The following is a 23,003-nucleotide window of genomic DNA, read 5'->3' as shown; positions in this document are numbered from 1 at the left end:
AATCAGGCGTATAATCAGATCCCTCTAGCCGAGGAATCAAAACATCTAACAGCTTTTGCCACAGATTGGAACTTGTATGAGTACAACCGCGTGCCTTTCTGGCTCCCCACGGGGACAGCTGTGCTCAGCAGACTGCTAGATAGGGTCCTCTCTGACATCAAATTCGAATACTTGTACCATTATCTTGATGATATCGTTGTATTTTCTGAGACCTTTGAAGAACACCTGGATCATCTAAAAGAGGTCCTTAATCGCCTTCGTAAGGCACGGTTAACGGTGAAATTATCTAAGGTAGCGTTTGCTAAGCCTTCTATGTCATTCCTAGGGCATATTGTGTCGCCCGATAGTGTATCCATTGATCATTCTAGAATACAGGCCATCCGTGATTTCAAACCTCCCAAGGACATCAAAGGTATTGCCAGGTTTATCGGCATGGTGAATTTCTTCAGGAAATTTATTCCTAACTTCGCTAACAGAGCGGCGCGTTTGAACTTACTACGTAGGAAAGGCGTCAAATTCGAGTGGGGGCCGTCTCAACATGCCGCGTTTGAAGATCTGAAATTAGCCCTTTGCAACGCCCCCGTCCTTGCTATGCCTGATTTCTCGAAGAAATTCATCGTTCAGACCGACGCCTCGTCGTCGGCGGTGGCTGCTGTGCTTCATCATGAAACTGAACTCGGAAGGCGACCCAACGCCTATGCATCTAGGACATTATCGGCTCAAGAAGCCAAGTATTCCATCTATGAGCTTGGGGGTTTGGCAGTCTTATTTGCATTAGAGAAGTTCCACCTCTATCTGGAACATGTTAAGTTCGACCTAGAAACAGATAACCAAGCCTAAGTTGGGTCTTAGCTAGGCCGCGTCGTACTGGTCGTATAGCCCGATGGGCCATCAGGATTTCGGCCTTCCAGTTTGATGTTAGGCATATCAGAGGATCCGAAAATGTTGTGGCGGACGGACTAAGCCGGATGTTTGCTAATGATGTGGAGACCTCCGAATTGGAAGATAGTTCTTCTCTTCCCGAGCCCATACCTCCTGGTGTAAATGCCATTCTAACTGATGCCCCCATGTTGTTCAGGGATATTGAAAAATATCAACGTGAAGATCCTGTGCTGGCTTCTATTATTGAAACCCTTTCTTCTGGAGAATATGTCGTCCCTTATGTGTTGAGGAATGGGGTTTTATGTTGCCCGTCGAGGCATGATCAAAAGATGAAAGTTGTGGTTCCAGCTGTCCTTGTACCTATGATCTTCAAGTACTACCATGGGACCCCATTAGGGGAGCATTTAGGCATCTTCAAAACTCGAGAAAAGATCCGAGAGGTGTTTATTTGGAAAGGTATGGACGGCGAAATTTGTGAATTAGTAAAAGCTTGTAAATCTTGTTGGCTTAGTAAGCCCACCTTGTCCACTAAGCTAGCTCTATTATCTTCCCATCAAGCGTCGCGCCCCATGGAACGCATCTATATCGATTACATAGGACCCTTCCCCCAATCAAAGGGGAATGCCAACAAATTCATTCTTGTGTGTGTAGATGGTTTCACAAGATTTTCCTGGTTATTTCCGACTAAGCTGGCTACCGCTCAGTCCACCATTTCTTGTTTAAATTCCATCTTTGCTTCTTTTGGTCCGTGTCAATATATAGTTTCTGATAATGCTAAAGCTTTTACCTCCAATCTCTTCCGTAAATTCTGTTTTAATCTATCCATCTCTAATGTAACTACATCGGCGTATTATCCCCCCAACCATCTCTGGCTGAGCGGGTCAATCGTAATCTTAGATCTCCACTCATCGCATTTCATCATGAAGATCATTCCAGGTGGAGAAGAAGAAGAAATAGCACCTTTTGAACAGACACTCCTCACTTATACTTCAGTACGGTCTATCTCCCCGGGACTAGAAAAATGCTGGGGTTGTACCATAATTAAGGCCACGGTCGCTTCCTTCCCTATCCCATCGTCGCCATAAGACCTATCTGTGTCTGTGCGACGTAAAGCAAATTGTAAACAAAAGTTACATGAGGATATTAGCATCAAGTGAACTGCGATGTTCCTGACAAGGAAGAAGTGTTGGATTTTCTAATGCTTCTTTCACGCGATTTGCATGAAGATTTATCATACTTCTTCTTCTTTATCTGTTTACCCTCCAGGGTCGGTTTTTCCCTCGGACTCAGCAAGGGATCCCACCTCTACTGCCTCAAGGCCAGTGTTCTGGAGCTTTAGATCTGGGTCGGGGGATACAACTGGGGAGGATGACCAGTAACTCGCCCAGGCGGCCTCACCTGCTATGCTGAACAGGAGCTATGCGGGGGGATGGGAAGATTGGAAGGGATAGACAAGGAAGAGGGAAGGAAGTGGCCATAACCTTAAGTTAGGTACCATCCCGACATTTGCCTGGAGGACAAGTGAGAAACCCGGGAAAACCACTTCCAGGGTGGCCGAGGTGGGAACCGAACCCACCTCTAATTAGTTGACCTCCCGAGGCTGAGTGGACATCGTTCCAGCCCTCGTGCCACTTTTCAAATTTCGTGGTAAAGCCGGGAATCGAACCTGAGCCTGCGGGGGGTGGCAGTTAATTACACTACACCACAGAGGCGGACGTCATTTGTTCAATACATTTTTTATCTTGGAATATCTCTGCAATATAAGACTATTTAGTGACTGATAATTTATAAACAGCACGTCAGTGTGCCAGTGACAGTATGCTATCGCAGAGTTCACCACACTGTGTCGTGTAGATAGCAGCATTATTGACTGTCTCGCTGACAACCTCAAATTGACCGGTATTGTCATAGTGAAGTAACACTCCCTGGTTACTTCTTTTTTTACATATTTTCTTATTGTTCTCATTGTTTCCTTGTTTTCGTTTCATTTTCTGCTTAAGGACGACACACATAGCCAGTCCCCGAGCCAGCGGAAATAATCAATTAAGGTTAAAATCCCCGACCCGGCCGGGAATCTAACCAGGGGCTCCTTGAACCAAAGGCCAGCACGCTAACCATTCAGCCATGGAGCCGGACTACTAACCACGTGTGACACCCGAAACGTCTGGTGCAAGTGCTCACTTGCGAGCGTTTAACTCGCTGCGAGTGAAGTTGGAATTGTCCAAAGAGCTTGCGATTTCGCGTCACGTGACTCACTCGCCACTAGCGCTGTATTCGCCTATGTGACCAGTGTTGCCAGGTCTATAAATAAAAGATCAGTAAATTGTAGGTTAAAGTTTCGGGAGTTTTAATGAAAATTTCGCTAGTATCTCGAGCACTGAAATGTTAAAATATAACTAAATTAAAGAATGCAATAGGCATTTGAAGTTATTATAAGAAAAATATAAAATTTCACTCACCCGTACTCTCTGGCCACTCCTTTCTTCTTCTTCTTCTTCTTCTTCTTCTTCTTCTTCTTCTTCTTCTTCTTCTCCCCAATCTTCCTGCAGATGAAGCAACGAGCTAGAATAACATAGAGAGGCTGAAGCGCTGCCTGGGTGAAGCTAATAGAACGAACGTCCGCCATGTTTCCTGTGGCCATACAAGCAAGGGGGCATGGCTCTTGAATGACGAAAAGTGAAGAAAATACGCATTTTAGAATCACTGGGGGGTGAATTAAAGACCGTTGCCGAAAACTTAAAGCATTAAGAAATAATAGACTGCGAATACCGCCACTTCATCTTGCTGCAGCACGAGGCCATCATCACGATCAGTTGATTGTAGGGTAGTTCGAAATCATCGCACAGTGACATACGAATAGGCCTCGAAATCGAACGAGAGCGTTACCCTGCTTAGCAGTTGTGGTTACGCGTAAATTACAATAAAAACCGTCGACATAAATATTTACGACAGAAAGCCTTAAAATGATAGGGACCTGCAATAGGTTACAACCTCATTCGGATCATATTTTTAAAAGCATTGCATCCCCATGAGTAGCGTCCTTCTTTCTTTATCTGTTTGCTCTCCAGGGTTGGTTTTTCCCACGGAATCAGCAAGGGATCCTACTTCTACCACCTCAAGGGCAGTGTTCTGCAGCGTGAGACTTGGGATCGAGGGATACAACTGGGAAGGAGGGCCAGTACCTCGCCCAGGCGTCATCTGCTGTGCTGAACAGGGTATTTGTGGGGGAATGGGAAGATTGGAAGGGATAGACAAGGAAGACGGAAGGAAGCGGCCGTGGCCTTAAGTTAGGTACCATCCCGGCGTTTGCCTGGAGGAGAGGTGGGAAACCACGGAAAACCACTTCGAGGATGGCTGAGGTGGGAGTCGAACCCGCCTCTACTCAGTTGACCTCCCGAGGTTGAGTCTACTCCGTTCCAGCCCTCGTACCCCTTTTCAAATTTCGTGGCAGAGCCGGGAATCGAACCCGAGCTTTCGGGGGTGGCAGCTACTCACACTAACCACTACACCATAGAGGCGGCCCATGAGTACTGTGCCACTATAATTGTTTAACATAATTATTTATTTTAATATAGGGGGCATATCATGTTTTTCCCGTTACCATATCATACTGGGACTAGTATCTGAAAGGTAACCGTGAAAGTTGTTCATTATGAAGTGTAGCCTAGTTTTAAATACCAACGCAACTGACATCTACAGTAAAGGCTGCATAAATTTCACAAATAGCAGTAAAACGCAGTATTTACCATACTTGGTGTACGTTTGACCGAAATAGATGACGTTTCGTGGTTACGTTTCCTTGGTGGTGGGCTCTCCATTGTCTTTGTAAATGTGAATGAAAATTGAATAGGGTTGAAACTGCATTTGCCAGTAATCACCGTTAGTTATTTGTTTCATACATGCACTTATCTTCGAAATGTACAGAGCATAAGCGACTGTATTAAGTAGAATACCATTCATCTCTTTTCGTCCTCACAATGCATTGTTCCGTAAATTCCTTGTTCTTTAAAGGAAACGCGAAACATAATCCGACAAATAATTAACGTGGCTATCCGTACTTTCGCTGTGTAAACAATAAAATGGGTTTAATCACAAACAGAAATTACAAAAGGGAATCTCGGCTATCATTCAGTAATATTTACTTAAAATACGATATATCCTTCGTTTTATTACTGCTATTAGTACAACCGTATGCTGATCATACGGCTGGCATTCTTGAAAGCGAGAATCTATCTTTTCACTTCTTAAAACTTACGTAAACTTCGGAAATTGAATTGGCATGCACGATCTCCCTGTCACCTCATCATAATGTTCACGCGCCAATTCGCTTTGTTTCGACAACCGTTAACATGGCTGCCCCTTATCAACTTGCTTCCGCAGGGAGCGCTGATGTCAGGTATACAGCCCCTCTATGTTATTCTAGCTCGTTGAGATGAAGTTATTCATCAGACATAGAAATTGTGTGCCAGTTTTGAAGTCGTAGTAGGATGCATATTTTGTATTCCATATGAGGGTCGGTGATTTCCCTTCAAATGATGCAGTAAAGCATGAGTTTGGAGTTCAATAAGAGAGATTACGTCATTCGAGCTTAAAATGAATGCGGGGAAGTACCTACGAGTGATGTTATCGATAAAACGTCACGCAGTGATACGAGGAAAGAGTTTTTCGGCACAGATATATTATGCAGCATTAATCATTATTATTCATTTCCTTAAATTTGGATTAGAAGAAATTTCGGGAGACATTTTGTTTTTTCGAGTTTTCTGGTTGTTGCAACAAATCGAGAGATCTCCTGAAATTTCGGGAGACCTGGCAACATGCAACATTGTGTGTGACAACACCACACATCACTACTTACTAGCGGCTAGTTGAGTAGGTAGCCCTTGACTGGCGAGGTGAATCTTTTGTTCTGCTTCTAGTGGTGTAGGGTTTGTTGGACACGTTCGACTTGGGCCCACGGTCAAAACATTCCCCTGCCAATTACCGTCGGTCTTCGAAGGGTCGGGGTCTAGTTGTGCCCCTGTTCAGTGGGGTAGGTTTCTCCATTTGTTAATGCTCGGCCGCTCGTTTTTATTTGAATGTCCTTCTTAAAATTAACAAGTATCAAAATTACATTTTAAATAATAATAATAATAATAATAATAATAATAATAATAATAATAATAATAATAATAATGTTATTGGTTTTAAGTCCCACTAACTACGTTTACGGGTTTCGGAGACGCCGAGGCGCTGGGATTTAGTCCCGCAGGAGTTCATATACATGCCAATAAATCTACTTAAATACGTCAAAGTACCTTCAAATACCACCGGACTAATCCAGGATCGAACCTGCCAAGTTAGGGTCAGATCAGAAGACCAGCGCCTCAACCGTCTGAGCCACTCAGCCCGCCAAAAATAAAATTTTAATATCAATTAAGGACAGTTGTTGAAATTATTGCATCCCCATTTACTGATTACCATAATAACGTCTCAATTAAAACGTGTTTTTAACAAATATGAGATAAGGTTAAAAATGCATTTATGATTAAATCATTATTTAATCACTAAACCTAACCTAACCTAATCTAACCTAGTTTTGAGTACAGATTCTACTCCGCATTTAAAAATTATTTAACTGTATATTTTATCTGATTTCCAAAACTTATTTTAACTGTATATTTTAAATTTCCAAAAGTTGTGACTACGGGGGGCCCAACCATCCTTTTTATGGACATCACTGACCGTGGGCCCAACTCGACACCCCCCCTGTTACTCCCAGTGGAAACTGGTCTTAACGGCTAGTGATGTAGGGTTTGTTGGACACGTTCGGCTTGGGCCCACGGTCAAAACATTCCCCTGCCGATTACCGTCGGTCTTCGAAAACCAGGTGCAACCTGGTGCATCGCCACTATAATAGTTCTCTTCAGCAGTGATAATATCATTTACTCATTCCCTCAACCCAGGATAATTAATGTTAGAAACTGACATTTATAGCAAATGTATTGTGTAATTCGTTACTAACAGAAAATATGCACAAAATAATTACTGTAATAATAAACATAATTTCAAATGTATATATTGGAGAAATGTCGGCATTGTCACTGTCTGTTCATTAATACAAGTAAGGGTGTATTCTGCCAGAAGGCAGGTCCGAACCTCCGCAGAGGCGTGCCTGAGCCGGAGTTTACGTACGGTAGGGTAGCCAGTTCCTTTCCGCTCCTCAAATCCCTTACCCCCCCACTAACAGCGCGTGGCAGCCCAACCAGATCTTGGCCACGCCCAATGTTGCTTAACTTTGGAGATCTCACGGGATCCGGTGTTTCAACACGGCTACGGCCGTTGGTTGTTCATTGATATAATATGTTTAAAAATCACTTAGGAGAAATTCACTGCTATTACATTTATATCAAGAACGAATTAACATCTAATCACTGTTATAGTGGGATATAACTATGACTGCTTTATATGAAGCCAGGTTTCAGGGGCATAATTAGCGTAAAATGTCACTGAACATGTATCATAGATTGGTGTTTTACAATCAGAGTATCTGATAATTTCTCCCCTGATTCAACCTCCCTTCGGAGATATCTTGTTCCGTTTCGATGTCATGATTGCTTTGAAAACTAGGTGCAACCTGGTGCATCGCCAGTATAATATTTCTCTTCAGCATTGATAATATCATTCACTCATTCCCCCAACCTAGGATAATTAATATTAACAGCTGTTTTCGATGACATCACTAATAAAATAAAATCAAATCAAATAAAATAAACTGAACGGCGAAAAAGCTTTGTAAACAATATACAAAAACTCTTTTTTTTTTTTTGCTACTTGCTTTACGTCGCACCGACACAGATAGGTCTTATGGCGACGATGGGACAGTAAAGGGCTAGGAGTGGGAAGGAAGCGGCTGTGGCCTTAATTAAGGTACAGCCCCAGCATTTGCCTGGTGTGAAAATGGGAAACCACAGAAAACCATTTTCAGGGCTGCCGACAGTGGGGTTCGAACCTACTATCTCCCGAATACTGGATACTGCCCGCACTTAAGCGACTGCAGCTATCGAGCTCGGTACAAAAGTTCATCAAACTACATTCCTTGTAAGATGGGGTTTGATGAACCCCTATTGCTCAAAAACGACAATAATTCTGAAGGCAAGCTGCAGTATTTCTCATCGACTAACTTAGGTGATTGCCAAGAGACTAACTAAAAACTACCTCGGCTAGCATTGCCGCCACCAGTGGCGGCTTGTATTTTTGTTGGTGTTCAACAAACCCCACCTCCCCAGTTAAGGGATAGACACGTGTACACCAGGTGGGATAGTTAAGTTCTCTGTTCAAGCAAAATAGTTTATGATGCATTAAAGTGGAATGGCTAAGAAAATATAGACTTATTAGACATATTCAAAAAGGATGGATGTTTGTGGACTCCTTAGTGTGATTTATTTGTATGAAGAAGAATGCAAAAGACGCAGCCTTAGAAACTCGGAGAGTTTCTTCAACAGCTGGGTTACTAGCCGCGAGTAATTATCTGGCAGTACTAGCCTTGTGTTTGTTAAGAAGGAAGTCATACTTTCCGATGTCGACTCAGTTAAATGTAACTTAAAAGCTTTCCAGTCTGTCGAACACACAAGTTCAATATAATATAAACACACTATTAAACAAGGGATAAACAGTGATATAAGCACACTATTAAACATGGGATAAACAGTGATATAAACACACTATTAAACAAGGGATAAAACAGTGATATAAACACACTATTAAACAAGGGATAAAACAGTGATATATATAAACACACTATTAAAAAACCAAACCAAACCCCATGGCACTACAGCCCTTGAAGGGTCTTGGCCTACCAAGCGACCGCTGCTCAGCCAGAAGGCCTGCAGATTACGATGTGTCGTGTGGTCAGCACGACGAATCCTCTCGGCCGTTATTCTTGGCTTTCTAGACCAGGGCCGCTAACTCACCGTCAGATAGCTCCTCAATTCTAATCATGTAGGCTGAGTGGACCTCGAACCAACCCTCAGGTCCAGGTAAAAAATCCCTGGCCTGGCCGGGAATCGAACCCGGGGCCTCCGGGTAAGAGGCAGGCATGCTACCCCTACACCACGGGGCCGGCAAAACACACTATTAAACACGGGATAAAACAGTGATATAAACACACTATTAAACAAGGGACAAAACAGTGATATAAACACACTATTAAACAAGGGACAAAACAGTGATATAAACACACTATTAAACAAGGGATAAAACTAAGTATATAAACACACTATTAAACAAGGGACAAAACATTGATATAAACACACTATTAAACAAGGGATAAACAGTGATATAAACACACTATTAAACAAGGGATAAAACATTGATATAAACACACTGTTAAGGGATGAAACAGTGTGTTTTTACAGGTATGTGGTAGTATAATATTTGTATTTAATGTGAGTGTTCGACAGGCAGATGAGCATTTGAGTTACAACTAGCCTTGTGTGAAAGGCTTACTATCCGCCAATACCAGCTGCTAGTAAATTGGCCTGGTGTGTCACAGCCTTTACTATCTCCAGCTTTGAGTTATGTCAGCATGTCAGTCTGGTTGTGCCTAGACAGTGGTATCGTTGTGGTGAGGTGAACACATGGAACGAGTCTTTGCATTGTGGATCGTATTTTCCTTAGTCAGATTGTTATAAGCAATTACAGTATACTTTTAGATTTCGCAGTGGTATCAAACAAGCGGTGGAATTGTGTAAATAGTAAATGCAAATGGTTTGTTTAGCTTGATGAAAACGAGAAGAATTAATGGATGTTTTAAATAAAAATCATGACCCAGTAGAAGGCATCGCGTTATATTTGCGAGAACTTTGTGGTAAATTGAAGAGGAAAGCGATAGAGAACATCTGTGACAGATTCAGCAAAAGTATTCACGAGGACTTGCATACAGGTGATATGTTGAATTTACTATAACATGATTTCAAGCTTATCCGAAACACTATTTATCGAGCTAGATCAGGCAAATCGCCTACTCGAACTTCGTGATGTTCTTGGAACAGTCAATGTAAAAAAGAAATACATATGGACAATTCTTACTTATGAATGATAGCATTAACAATATTGTTATGTTTTCGACGCAAATTATTTTGAATACATTTACTGAGTCGACACTCTTTGTGCAGATGGGACGTTTAAAACATCGAAATGGTTCTGTCCGTATTTCATAATTCATGCACTTATTAATTATTTTAGATGTGAAGCCTCCACGGTCTGTTGAGTTGTTTAGTTCTTCTTCCGGGTTGAACGGTCCAACTAAATAATCATGATATTTATATCTTAGATAAGATATTTAACTATACCTACACATAGTGTGATGATTGTCCTAAATCTATGAAAATGAGAAAGGGACATTTTTCTTTGCACAAGACAAATTTGGCCTGGGACTCAGGACTTACAAGAAGACATTCCCTACTCGTCACCACCGATTTCGCTCAAATTTATAGAACATGCAGGGCTTGGCTAGAGATGAACGTGCCCAAAGTGGGAACTTCAGATGGCCAAGCGTATAGAAAATAAAAATAAAAATGTTGACGCGGCTCATGCACCGTATAAGCCACTCACGTTAGTGCGCACGCCGAGCAATTACCTTTTTGCGTAATTGGAAAATGAATAATATAATATTTGACAGAAAGAAACTGTCTCCACACGGGGAGTCGAACCCACGACCATCGAATTACCAGTCCGAGCTTTTACCGCTACTCCAAAAACTGCTCGGCGTACGCACTAACGTAAGTGGCTTATACGGTGCGAGAGCCGCGTCAACATTTTTATTTTCTATACGCTTGGCCGTCTGGAGTTCCCACTTCGGGTACTTTCATTTCTAGCCAAGCCCTGCATGTTCTATAAATTTGAGCGAAATCGGTGATGACGAGTAGGGAATGCCCCCTTGTTAGTTTGTGTTCTTGGTAGGCTATATACACTAAGGCTGAGTCGCAGAGCACCGCATTAAACCAGCCGAACGCGATGTTTAGCAACAGGATGACGACACCTTCAGTTTCAGAATGTGAAGAAGTAAGCTGCTAAAAGTTAGGATGTCTAAAAATTCGTAAGGATACCTCCCCCTTTCTGCATGATCTTTGGAAACGGTCGTATTTATGCTTTTATACTCTGTTATATCGCTAGGTATCAAGGTGTTTCGTTTCTGTTATGTATTAACGAACTGACTATATGGTTAACATCTCCTAAAACTTTTAAATGTGTAGGGGTCGTGTCCCGGGGATAATTTGATATTGGCACTGAAGGAAACAAATGACAAAGCAGTATTTTACTGTTTTATGGTTATGGTTATAAACCTCGTTCATACTAGTAAAATATTGAAAACACGTTTTCAGACATGCGAGCAGGAGGCAAATAAACTGTCACAAAGGATTCTTCGGTAAGATAAACGTTAAAAACTGTAGGAAGTAGGAAATAAACACATACAAAAAACCCTGTAAAATCGTAAATATTTTCGTTATTATTCATCGTAAGGATCAATTTGTTCGTTCGTTCGTAATCTGTTTTCCCTCCAGGGGCGGTTTTTCCCTTGGACTCAACGAGGGATCCCACCTCTACCGCCTCAAGGGCAGTGTCCTGGAGCTTCAGACTCTGGGTCGCGGTGTACAACTGGGGAGGATGACCAGTACCTCGCCCAGGCGGCTTCACCTGCTATGCTGAACAGGGGCCTTGTCGGGGGATGGGAAGTTTGGAAGGGATAGGCAAGGAAGAAGAAAGAAAGCGACTCTGGCCTTAAGTTAGGTACCATCCCGGCATTTGCCTGGAGGAGAAGTGGGAAACCACGGAAAACCACTTCCAGCATGGCTGAGGAGGGAATCGAACCCCCCTCTACTCAGTTGACCTCCCGAGGCTGAGTGGACCCCGTTCCAGCCCTCGTACCACTTTTCAAATTTCGTGGCAGAGCCGGGAATCGAACCCGGGCCTCTGGGGGTGACAGCAAATCACACTAACCACTACACCACAGAGGCGGACAAGGATCAATTTGTACTGAACAGAAGAGCGCCAATTTTATTTTCTATGACTTTTATTATGTAGCATTTATCGATGGGTGCAGTGTTAACGGAGATATTTGAGAAATAATTTTTAGACTTTCGTCTAAACTACTGTTTCACCTATACGGAATTAAATTACTTATAGCTTATATTGTAGTGCCCTGACCTTGAACCTGATTTTCATTAAATTATGTTACTTTTTCTCGTGACGCGCGTTCTTACGTACGTACGGGCTTAACAGAAATTTAGAAATTCTTATTCTGGGTATGACCAATAAACAAATACCAATTTGTAAAAATAATGCCCAAAGTACGTACAAAATTGTAATTTTACTCAGATACATAGATGAGAAAAAAACGTCGTTTATATTGTAGGTTACCCTTGGAAAGGAAGGCAATTTGGGTGCAATATATAAATCTCACAATAATGACTAAAGAAACATAGTACGTGCGTCTTGTGGACTTTTAATCCTCACGTTCAGTTATTTCTTAATATTAAACGGGCTATAAGTCAGAATGTGTTGAGCATAAAAATGTGCGGATTGCACAAATCTCCTCCTAGGACTGTTCTCTATAGTCTTAGTTACCCATTATTATTATTATTATTATTATTATTATTATTATTATTATTATTATTATATGTTGTGGTGGGGGAGGGAGGAGTGACATGATAATTACTGTTTGCTGCAGGGTGCATTCCTCGTTCCACCCGGATAACGCAGCGGACTTCTGATTCTTGAATGCTGGGAGGAGTATCAAGGGCAAAACTTTTGAGGTTCGATTTCCATCATAGTTGAGTACAGTGGGGCAACCTCAGAACGAGAACGAAAAGTCGAAATTGGCCATGTTTGGCAAGAGACTTGGCTTTTCGGCTACCGAGGTCGTTCGATATTACCACCGTTACGGAGTTTTCCGTGGTAGGTAGAGGTGAAAGAAGGTGCGGGCGTGAATAGGTCTCCAGCTACGAAAGCAAAATTAATTTAAAATTTAACAAGGTTATATTTTCTTTTCAAAAACAAAGAAATAACAAGCATGGCAGGTACAAAGTAGCAAATCAAAAAGGGTAGTTACAATATTTACAGGAATTGGGCTTCGCGCCCTGATTTTACACTGCTTGGGCAATCAGCTCAGTTTTACCCCAAACACGAGTTTTAACAGAGGGGCAGAAAACCCCATTCATACCTAGGAGCCCTTGCTCCAAATTACACAGAAATGCCTCCACGAGGCATACAACACTTAATTTTCAAAAGAGCCACTCGCTCTCAAAATTTAAGCCTCTCTCAGGCCACACCAAACTCCACCTTCAAGTTGTCCTCACTGGACATAGACACAGGGGTACAATACCCAACCTACTGAGGTCTATTAAATAAAAATGGGCAATTACATGACCTCTAAAATAACAATTTGAGAGGAGGCGATCTTGCACTCCTAATACACTTGTTTTTAAAAACCTAATCTGGCTCTAGGCCACAAATGCAAGGGCTAATCCCATACTACCGAGGTGACTTTAGAAAAGAGCAATTTGTTTTACATTAACGAAGAATAGGTTGAGAAAATAAGTTCACCTCAAAACAATAAGAGTGGGAGCTCGAGAGGGTTAGCACTCTCTATCCCAGAAGGTAGCTTAAAAGAGAATAGAAGGAAAAGGTTACATGGTGGAACGCTTCGCACCCGCCCCGAGAGTTAAACTGCTGAGCTAGCAAAGAAAGAATTTATTAATCGGCCATTACCTTATTGATAACCGCTGCCGAGGAAAGAGGCGCTTCCCGCCTCCTGCTATGTACTTTATACACTGAAAGATGGAACAGAAGTGGCCCGGAGACCCTAAAATCAGCAGTTTATATCCTCTCGCGGAAGGTTCTAGGCGTTAGGGGAATGAAAACACCCTCCCACAAACTTTTTATTGGCTCGGGTACAGAAACATATCCAAGTTGGGGGAAGATACATCGGATTGGTCGGAAATAACTCAAAGAAATTCAGGATTGGTTAAATGCAAAACAAGGGGAAAGAGAGGGGTATACAGCCAACTTAAACAATAACTTAAAAAAATTTAACAAAGAACAAACATTTGAAATAAAAATTTCTCCAACAAAATAGTTCTTTGACTCCGCACTAGGTTGCACTATTGTTGATCTTCAGTAGTGTCCTCTAGAAGAGAAAGTTCACACTTCTTACTTCAAGCGAAACAAAACCACATCAAAATTGACACAGTTCAAAAACTCAAAATTTTCCACGTGGTGACATCTTCTGAGAAAGTAGAGAATTAATACTGTCCATAAGGTTCAGGCTTCCTCCAGCAGAGGAGTTTCAACAGGCGCACATTTTAAATTAGCGGAGTGGAGGTGTACCGCCCGGTACAATTATTATTATTATTATTATTATTATTATTATTATTATTATTATTATTATTATTATTATTATTATTATTATTAACGTAGAAAACGTTTTGCCTGGGGCCTACTTGGTCAAAAGTGACATACGACCAGCATTATCAACAGCCGTAGAGTGCATGCGTGTACTCTTCCATTGTCCTAGTTACCATAAACAGCTCAGTATAACTTCAATAATAATAATAATAATAATAATAATAATAATAATAATAATAATAATAATAATAATAATAATAATAATAATAATAATGTTATTGGCTTTACGTCCCACCTAGTACTTTTACGGTTATCGGAGACGCCGACCTGCCGGAATTCAGTCCCGTAGGAGTTTCTTTACGTTCCAGTAAATCTACCGACACGAGGGTGACGTATTTGAGCACCTTCAAATACCACCGGACTGAGCCAGGATTGAACATGCCATGTTAGGATCAGAAGACCAGGCCTCAACCGTCTGAGCCATTCAGCCCGGCAGTTTAACTTCAGAGTGTGAAAAATAAGCCTTTAGTTTATCTATTTGTGCATTTTAAACACTGTTAGGGAGAAAACGAATTGTCGATTAGAATAGCAATAGTAGTGATAATTATAAACACATTGTAAATAGTTACATAAAATTAATAAAACACTAACGCCCGAGCTTAATCCCTTGGTAAGGGATACGAGCAAAAGTTCCTCTAAATAGGAGTGAGTAAAGGTGGATGATAAAGTGCAGGGTGGGCCATAAATGATATGAAAAAATTAGCAATTTCAGTATCAAATAATTACTACAGATGTTATACTATATGATATCATGGAGTTAGCACACAAACGTTAGGTGCTCGAAATGTCAATTTAAAATCCATGTGTAGTATCGTTTTTCAGTTCAGAAGAACTTATAGAGTCAGTAATGACTTTGGATGATACTTAGACGAATTCAGACACAGTACATTTCTTTAAGTGCCCCATATACCGATTTCGTTCTGAATAACCTCGATCTTTCAATTTTCTCCACTGAAAATTCCAATGGATTAAAACTGTGGAACGCGGAGGCCAGTCGGTGATTCCACGTCTACCAATCCATTTATAATTATCTATATATAAAATAAGAGTTTCGTCTGTACATTGCTCAGAAATTAAAAATAATAATATTTCTATATCGTTCGTGTCCGCAGTAACAAGGAAATTCACGTTTTAATTTACCGTAAGTATGTATGTATGTATGTATGTATGTATGTATGTATGTATGTATGTATGTATGTATGTATGTATGTATGTGCTCGCATCACGAGAAAATGGCTGAAGAGAATTTAATGAAAATCCGTATGTAAATTTGGGGAATGATATACTACAATATAGGCTATAAATAATTTTATTAACGCTGAATGAAATGGCAGTTTAAGGGAAGGCCTAAAATTTAATTTTCAAATATCTATGTTATTAGTAGTCCTATCGATAAATACTACAAAACTAAAGTTATATAGAATTGAATTACCAATCATTTATTGTATGTTTTATACATTTTTACCGTATCGTCTATGATAACGGAGATATTAATGAATTTCGATTTTTGTTGCTAAGTCCATATCAACGACGAACCACGAGAAAATGGGAGAACAGAATATAATGAAAATTGGCATGTAAACTCTGAGAATAAGTTACTACAGTCTAGGCTATAAATAATTTTATTCATGCTGGATAAAACGGTAGTTTAGGGGAAGGCGCCTAAAAAGTAATTTTTAAATACGGTACCTATGTTATTGGTCCTATCGAAAAGTATTACATAACAAAAGTTATAGAGAATACAATACCCGGCAATGTATGTCTTATACACTTTTATCATAGCAGCTATGGTAATATAATTCATGAATTTAGACTTCTGTTGCTTAGTCCAAATCAATGCCGAGCATTGCTAACATAGACATATTGTTCAAACATGTTAATTGGCGATGGATTTTGTCATGATTGTCTTAAGGTGTAAAACCGCGAACCGCGTGGTCATCGGTCCATATGGACAAAGAAAACTGTGAAGATGATTATAAAATTGATAAAGTCTTAAAGGGACGATCGCTTGAAGAATAAGACAAGTGGGAGTCATGAAAGAAGGAAGGACTCCCATTACATTAGACGCACTAATATCCCAGATTCGGAAGAAAACTATATGTGAGGGCCTACCATATATAAAGCTGATCAACAATAACATTACGTTGACGATTGTTGTGATGTGGCTTATCACTTCTGCTGCAGCTGCCTCTGTGGATCAGCGGTAGAGTGTCGGCCTCCGGATCCCAAGATAGCGGGTTCAAACCCGGCAGAGGTAGTCGGATTTTTGAAGGGCGGAAAAAAGTCCATTCGACACTCCATGTCGTACGATGTCGGCATGTAAAAGATCTCTGGTGACACATTTGGTGTTTACCCGACAAAATTCATTAAATCTCAGCCACAGACGCCCAAGAGAGTTTCGGTTTACTCGGTCTGCCATCTAGTGGGGGCCTAGAGTAAAATGGAACGTCGAAATTGACGAGCAGACAGCCAGATGGCGTCAAATTGAAATGTCTGCACACGGTAGCTGAGGCCATACGATTATTATTTTTACTTCTGCTGCGTCCCAAGTAAAACAGTATTACCTGGATATTGGTGGAGTAGCTGGGGAGTTAGATAACTTTGCACACGCTGTATGAGATTGTCCCGTCAACGACGGGTACTGCAGCTAGTCATTTGTAATTAAAAATTGGTCGCAGATCTCTCTGTGTTGGGCTGCTTTTCAGGACAATCATCACTTCACAGCATGTAAAAGGAATTTTCGAAGTTAACAGTTCGGTTAAAAAAAAAGCACTATAAGCTCTCCAGCAGAAACTCAGATAACATAAGCGTTTTATACTCCAAGTGTCAAGCGACTTATGACCCACCTTGCATTATAAATACAAATTATTATTTACATGTTTCTGACGTTTCATTGTTATAAGAAACGTATTCTAAGCATAATGTTTCCGTGAGAACTTGTAAAATAATTACTGTTATTATTATAATTGTTATTATTTATTATTGTAAAATTAACGAATAATCTGTGACAAATGTTTACTAAACTTTCCGTCGGTAAGGAAAATAATTTGGTAAATAAAGCGTTTAATCGAAACGCAGCTAAAATGAATTTTCCTTCATTTATTTATTTATTAATATCTATTTATTTACTAAATTTTATAGTAAATTATTACTTTGACAGCCACTGAAACAGAAACCAAACCAAACCCCATGGCACTACAGCCGTTGAAGGGCCTTGGCCTACCAAGCGACCGCTGCTCAGCCCGAAGGCCTACAGATTACGAGGTGCCGTGTGGTCAGCACGACGAATTTTCTCGGCCGTTATTCTTGGCTTTCTAGACCGACTGAAACAGAAAGGGGACACAAATTTATCTTCTTATCCCTCTTGCCATAATTTTCAAACTTATATCCAAAATCTACATGCTTAGCTCCTTCGAATTCTAAGTGACCTTTTAAATGGGACATATTAATTATCCTCCTCTGGTTTTAGGGAGATAATAAGAATTTTGTTTCCTATATACAACAACTATTATCGTCATTGTCATTCCTGTTTAAACACCTGCTCACCAGGTAAACTTGAATAAAATCAGTGAAGGAATACAATTTTATGACTGTTGTGGTTTATAAATTCATGCAAAATTAGATACCAGTAGACTGAGTGTTTATAGACATAAAGAGCTATGAAAGAAAGAAATAAAGAAAGAAAGAAAGAAAGAAAGAAAGAAAGGCAGACAGACAGACAGACAGACAGACAGACAGACAGACAGACAGACAGACAGACAGACAAATAATCCAGTAGCACTATAAGGGTCCTTAATAAGAAGCTGTGCATCTTCAAACGATATGTCTCTCTTCTATGCTTTCTGTTTTCAGCATTGCTCTCTGGATGCACCCTGGAAATAATGTGGATTTTTTTTCTGATAATGCAAGGTAGCACGTCTTTTTTAATGGTTACGATGGTTTTACAGCCTGATGAACGGGCAAGACAGTCGAACACCGCCATTATGGACTTCGATGACATTTTGGAGGAGCTGGGTGAGTTCGGCCGCTATCAAATAACCAACTACCTGCTCATCTGCCTGCCTGTCTTCTTCTGCTCGGCCAATAGCTTGAGCTATGTCTTCACCGCCGGTGTTCCGGATTACAGGTACGTTTAGTATACAATGGTCCTGTTCGAGAGTAAATTAATGGATAATTCCCCTTTAAATGTATTCAGAAAATGCGTGCATTACGAGCCACGTCGTAGCCATACTGCAAGTGATTTCCCTAATCAGCTTAAAGCAAGATATAGCCTAGGCCAGAGTTCTCAGTCATAGCCTCGATTAATTAAAAGTGCACACTCCAGTACAGATACAAGAGCCACCCAAGTTATGAGAAGTACTCCACACATAGGGCTGTTGGTATAGTCGTACGAGCTGTGTGAGTTCTTTCACAATAGCGAAGATTATGCCAATGATGAGCATTAAGTCATGAATAATCCTCTCAAGGTTGAATTAAATGCACGTCCTTAAGCTAGAATTGCTGCAGATATACATTACACAGCAAACACTGCTGTGAGCTAACAATGAATCTTGTGGTGTTGGCGTGACTCTTGATATCGTAATAATAGCCATTGGGACTCAATGGAATCAAAATCATAGAGACATCAGTTTATCTTTAAAATTTCTGACATCCATTGTCTGTGATTCGAACCGAGCCTTGGTGAGAAACCATCGACAATGCTGCTGTGGCCGTAACTAAACTGTTTAGTAGCAGAAAATAATCGTCTCAATTGCAACTGGATACATCTCTAACATTTTTAGAGGGTGTGATAGCCTATGGCGTACTCGTCAGCTTCTCACTAAGGCGGCCACGTTTCAAATCCCAACCTATGCATGTGAGATGTTTGAAGTGAACATTGTCTTGATCCCGCGTCAATCTAGTGGTCTTGTGGCTATGACCACGGTATCAGGCGTTACGTAAAAGTACAAGCTTGCCTGATTGATAATATTTGGCAGATTGCAGACAATTTAAATGTGATTATATTTAATTGATATAGTGTATGGCCGACATATTTCACAATCCTCTGAGATGGAGATGGAATACATCAGTCGTACTCCTACCTGTAGTAAGAGACGACTAAAAGGGGCGACCCTGCTAAATCTGACATTTCTTCCAATTACTCGTCCCAATCTAATCATGTGCATCTTTCCTGCCGAGATCATTTCATCTAGTCAACTCTTCTTCTCTTCCGACGCCGACGGTATTAAGTTTCGGAAGTCTAGGAAGTCATTCATTTTCATGCCTTACATGACCTCTCCTTTTCTTTTGCCGACATATTCATTCTTCGATGGTCAAACCTCGTTCTCCTAGAGACTCCGTAGTTTTGTGCAGGTTGAGGATAGGTGACTGAAATTCTATGCACTTTTACCTCCTAAAGAAGGAAGACCCCCGCTCCTCCAGTGTATTTATGTGGTGCTGATTTCACCGCGACCCATTTCCTCAGTGTGCTTTGATCTCTCTGGCATAAGACGGAACCTCAGCCTGCTGGAAGCACTCGAACTCATACTAGCCAATGACGAGAATACTGCTGATCTCGTCATTCGCTGTAAGTGCGAGAGTCGACTCTTCAAGTACTTATATATCAAGTGTTCTGCTACTCAGGGAACCTACACTTCCTTCTGATGTTTTAGTGTCAATTTTGGCATTTTAAAAATATTTATATTGTTACGAATAAAACACTTTTTTATCGCTCTAATTTGTTTCAGGATGACGCAATAAATGATCGCGCGCATAATTCTATTTAACCATGAATGAATAGACTCCACTATAGTCCAAACACTTTGTAAACGTCCTGCGCGGGAATTGCCCGTGCATGTGGAGAGGGGCAATCGAAGGGGCTGCCTCGTCTCCCACTCCTCTCGCTACCCAGTCTTCGTCCACAAATAGTGTTAAGCACTGTGCGCATTGGCTGAACACAGCGTGTCAACAAGCGAGATAAGAGATAGCTAACTGGGAAGAGAGAGGGCGCGCTAATCAGACCTTCCACAATACGTGCATGACCACGCCCCGCCGGTCACCCAGAAAGACGTTTACTAAGTATTTGGACTATAATTGCTGGCTATTTATAAGTCTATGTTCTGCCGACGGCCAGTTAGGTGGTCTACCTGGACAGGACTATAATCCTTACAGACATGCTCACCTTACTTTCACGTCTCCTTCAAGTCCAGTCACCCCCACACAACAGCTACGCGCAGAGAGCTATAGCTCATTTCACGTTAAGAAAATAGTATTGCTATTTGCTCTTATGGACCTATAATGAGTGAACACACCCGCTCTGAGACACCCATAATTCCTCGTGAATAAGGGATATTATGAAAGATAGATAAAAAGGATGAGATATTTTTGCCGTGAATTATTAAAATAACAACTTAGCATTTCCTTTTTCATATATACATTCGTAGGGAGGAAGCACGATGGCGGAAACAGTAGCTTCGTTGCCTTCCTCCATTTTCCTTTTTCTGTATTGCTCTGGTACAAGCCTCTTGTACTCCCTCACTCTGTGAACCACTGGCAGCTCACTTCTGTAGTGAAATCATCTGCAGTATTTATTTGTTGTGCGCATAATTTTCTTGTGTTGAGTGAGAGTTATGCGATAAGCCTAGGCCCTACGTGTGTGATTTCTTTCTTTAATATTAATACACTTATCTTTCGTAGAGTCATCTACAGTATTCATTCCTTGCGTCTGTTTCCTAGCCTTTATATCAGTGTGTACTCGTCTCTTGTGTTGAGTGACTGTTGTGTGATTAGCATACGTGTGTGATTTCTTTCTTCTAAAATACATGCAGTGATTTCTTTTGTAGATAAATCTTGTACAGTATTTATTTGTTGCGTGTGTTTCTTAGCCTTCATATGAGTACAGAGGCTTAGTTGTATTGTATTGTATTGTATTTCTTATAACATTAATAGAGTGATTTATTTGCGTTCTGGCTGAGAACGTTACGATACGACAACACAGTAGTATCCCACGTTGCCTGGAGAAATTTATTAAATGAAATTAAATGCATCCATCACCCCTCGAGCCCATAACAATTATTAATCTTCTTCTTCTAATCCCTATCCGTTCTGGATGTCGGCAACCATCTTGGCTGTGTCTTCTCTGTTGTGAGCTGCTTGCAGTAACTCTGCCGATGTCTTGAGAGTCCAGTCTCTGAGGTTTTTTAGCCAGGAGATTCGTCTCCTGCCAACACCTCTCTTTCCAGATATCTTTCCTTTCAGGATTTCTTGCAGTAGATGGTACCTGCTTCTGAGGTACACAGACTACTGCGGTCATTTCAACACGTTGTGCGTCAACCAGCACATCCCATGAGACATTTTAACGAAGTGCAAGTCGCAAGGGCCGCCACTTTAATCTAAGAAGGATGGACTTTTAGTGGTGTTGCTGAGGATCTCAGTGTCTCCGTTATTCACCGCTTGTTGAATCGCTACAATGAGACAGGCCAGTTCACAAGGAGGGTTGGACGAGATCTTGGACGCATGGCAGCCCTACAGGATGACTGATATCTGACCATTTGTGCGTTGCGGCGTCGTTCAGCAACTGCCAGAGAACTGCAAGAAGACCTCAGGAGGGTCACTGGAGACACGGTGTGTGACCAGACAGTAAGGATCAGGTTAAGAGAAGTGTCCTTACGACCCAGACGTCCTGTTCGAGTGCCCCGTTTAACGCAGCAACATCGCGCAGCTCCCCTTCTGTTGGCCACCCACGTCAACTGGCAACTTCAACAATGGAGACCTGTGTTGTTCACAGACGAGTCCAGATTTCCCTTGACACAGCGTGATGGACGTCAACGTGTATGGAGGCGCCATGGTGAGCAGTACATGCCAAATGTAGTCCAGGAAGGCGACCGATTCGGACAAGGTTCTGTGATGGTGTGGGGTGGCATCAGTATTGATGGCCGTACGGATCTTGTCGTCATCCGTGGTAATCTTACCGCTGCGGGGCACATCGAGCAGATACTGCTACAATATGTGTTGGTTGCTGCATACGATGTTGGCTCTGAATTCGCACTCATGCACAACAATGCCAGGGCTCATGTAGCACGCATCTCCAGAGCTGTCTTGCGAGAACTGGACATTTAAGAGATGGAATGGTCAGCAGTGAGTCCCGACCTTAATCCCATCGAGAATGTGTGGGATAGGTTTGACAGAAGTGTTCGTGGGCGTCCTGTTCCACCACAGACTCCAAGACCTCGAATAGGCTCTCGTTGAAGAATGGGACCTGATACCGCAATGTGACCTCCACCGCCTTATACGGAGCATGGATTGTAGGTGCCAAGCTGTGATAAATGCTCGTGGAGGACATACACCATACTGAAGCTCTCCAACTGTTATAAAAAATCCACCCTGGAGGCCTGTTATCACTTTGTTTTCACCCCTATTTAGACATTTCCTTTTGTGTTCTGAAAATGAACGCGAATCCACCGATGTTCTTTTGTGTACTTCAAACGGTGAAGAATACCTTGGTAGTTGCTTTACGTCGCACCGACACAGATAGGTCTTATGGCGACGATGGGAGAGGAAATGGGTAGGAGTGGGAAGGAAGCGGCCGTGGACTTAATTAAGGTACATCTCCAGCATTTGCCTGGTGTGAAAATGGGAAACCAGGGAAAACAATATTCAGGGTTGCCGATTGTGGGGTTCGAACCTACTATCTCCCG

General features: G+C 41.5%; 1 protein-coding gene across 6 annotated transcripts in view; it reads left to right on the top strand.

Moving 5' to 3' along the window:
• LOC136858170 (organic cation transporter protein) overlaps positions 1 to 23,003 on the top strand; it is a 279,009-nt gene that overhangs the window by 150,513 nt on the left and 105,493 nt on the right. For all 6 annotated transcript variants that reach the window (XM_067137523.2, XM_067137520.2, XM_067137524.2 and 3 more), the window contains one exon: positions 18,276 to 18,454. In XM_067137523.2, coding sequence (XP_066993624.1) covers positions 18,276 to 18,454 — 179 coding nt within the window. The remainder of the gene's footprint in view (positions 1 to 18,275; positions 18,455 to 23,003) is intronic.

Source organism: Anabrus simplex, chromosome 1 (assembly GCF_040414725.1).
Source record: "Anabrus simplex isolate iqAnaSimp1 chromosome 1, ASM4041472v1, whole genome shotgun sequence".
Taxonomy (NCBI): domain Eukaryota; kingdom Metazoa; phylum Arthropoda; class Insecta; order Orthoptera; family Tettigoniidae; genus Anabrus; species Anabrus simplex.
The sequence above is the reverse complement of the archived record's forward strand: the minus strand, read 5'-3'. Positions and strand labels throughout refer to the sequence as shown.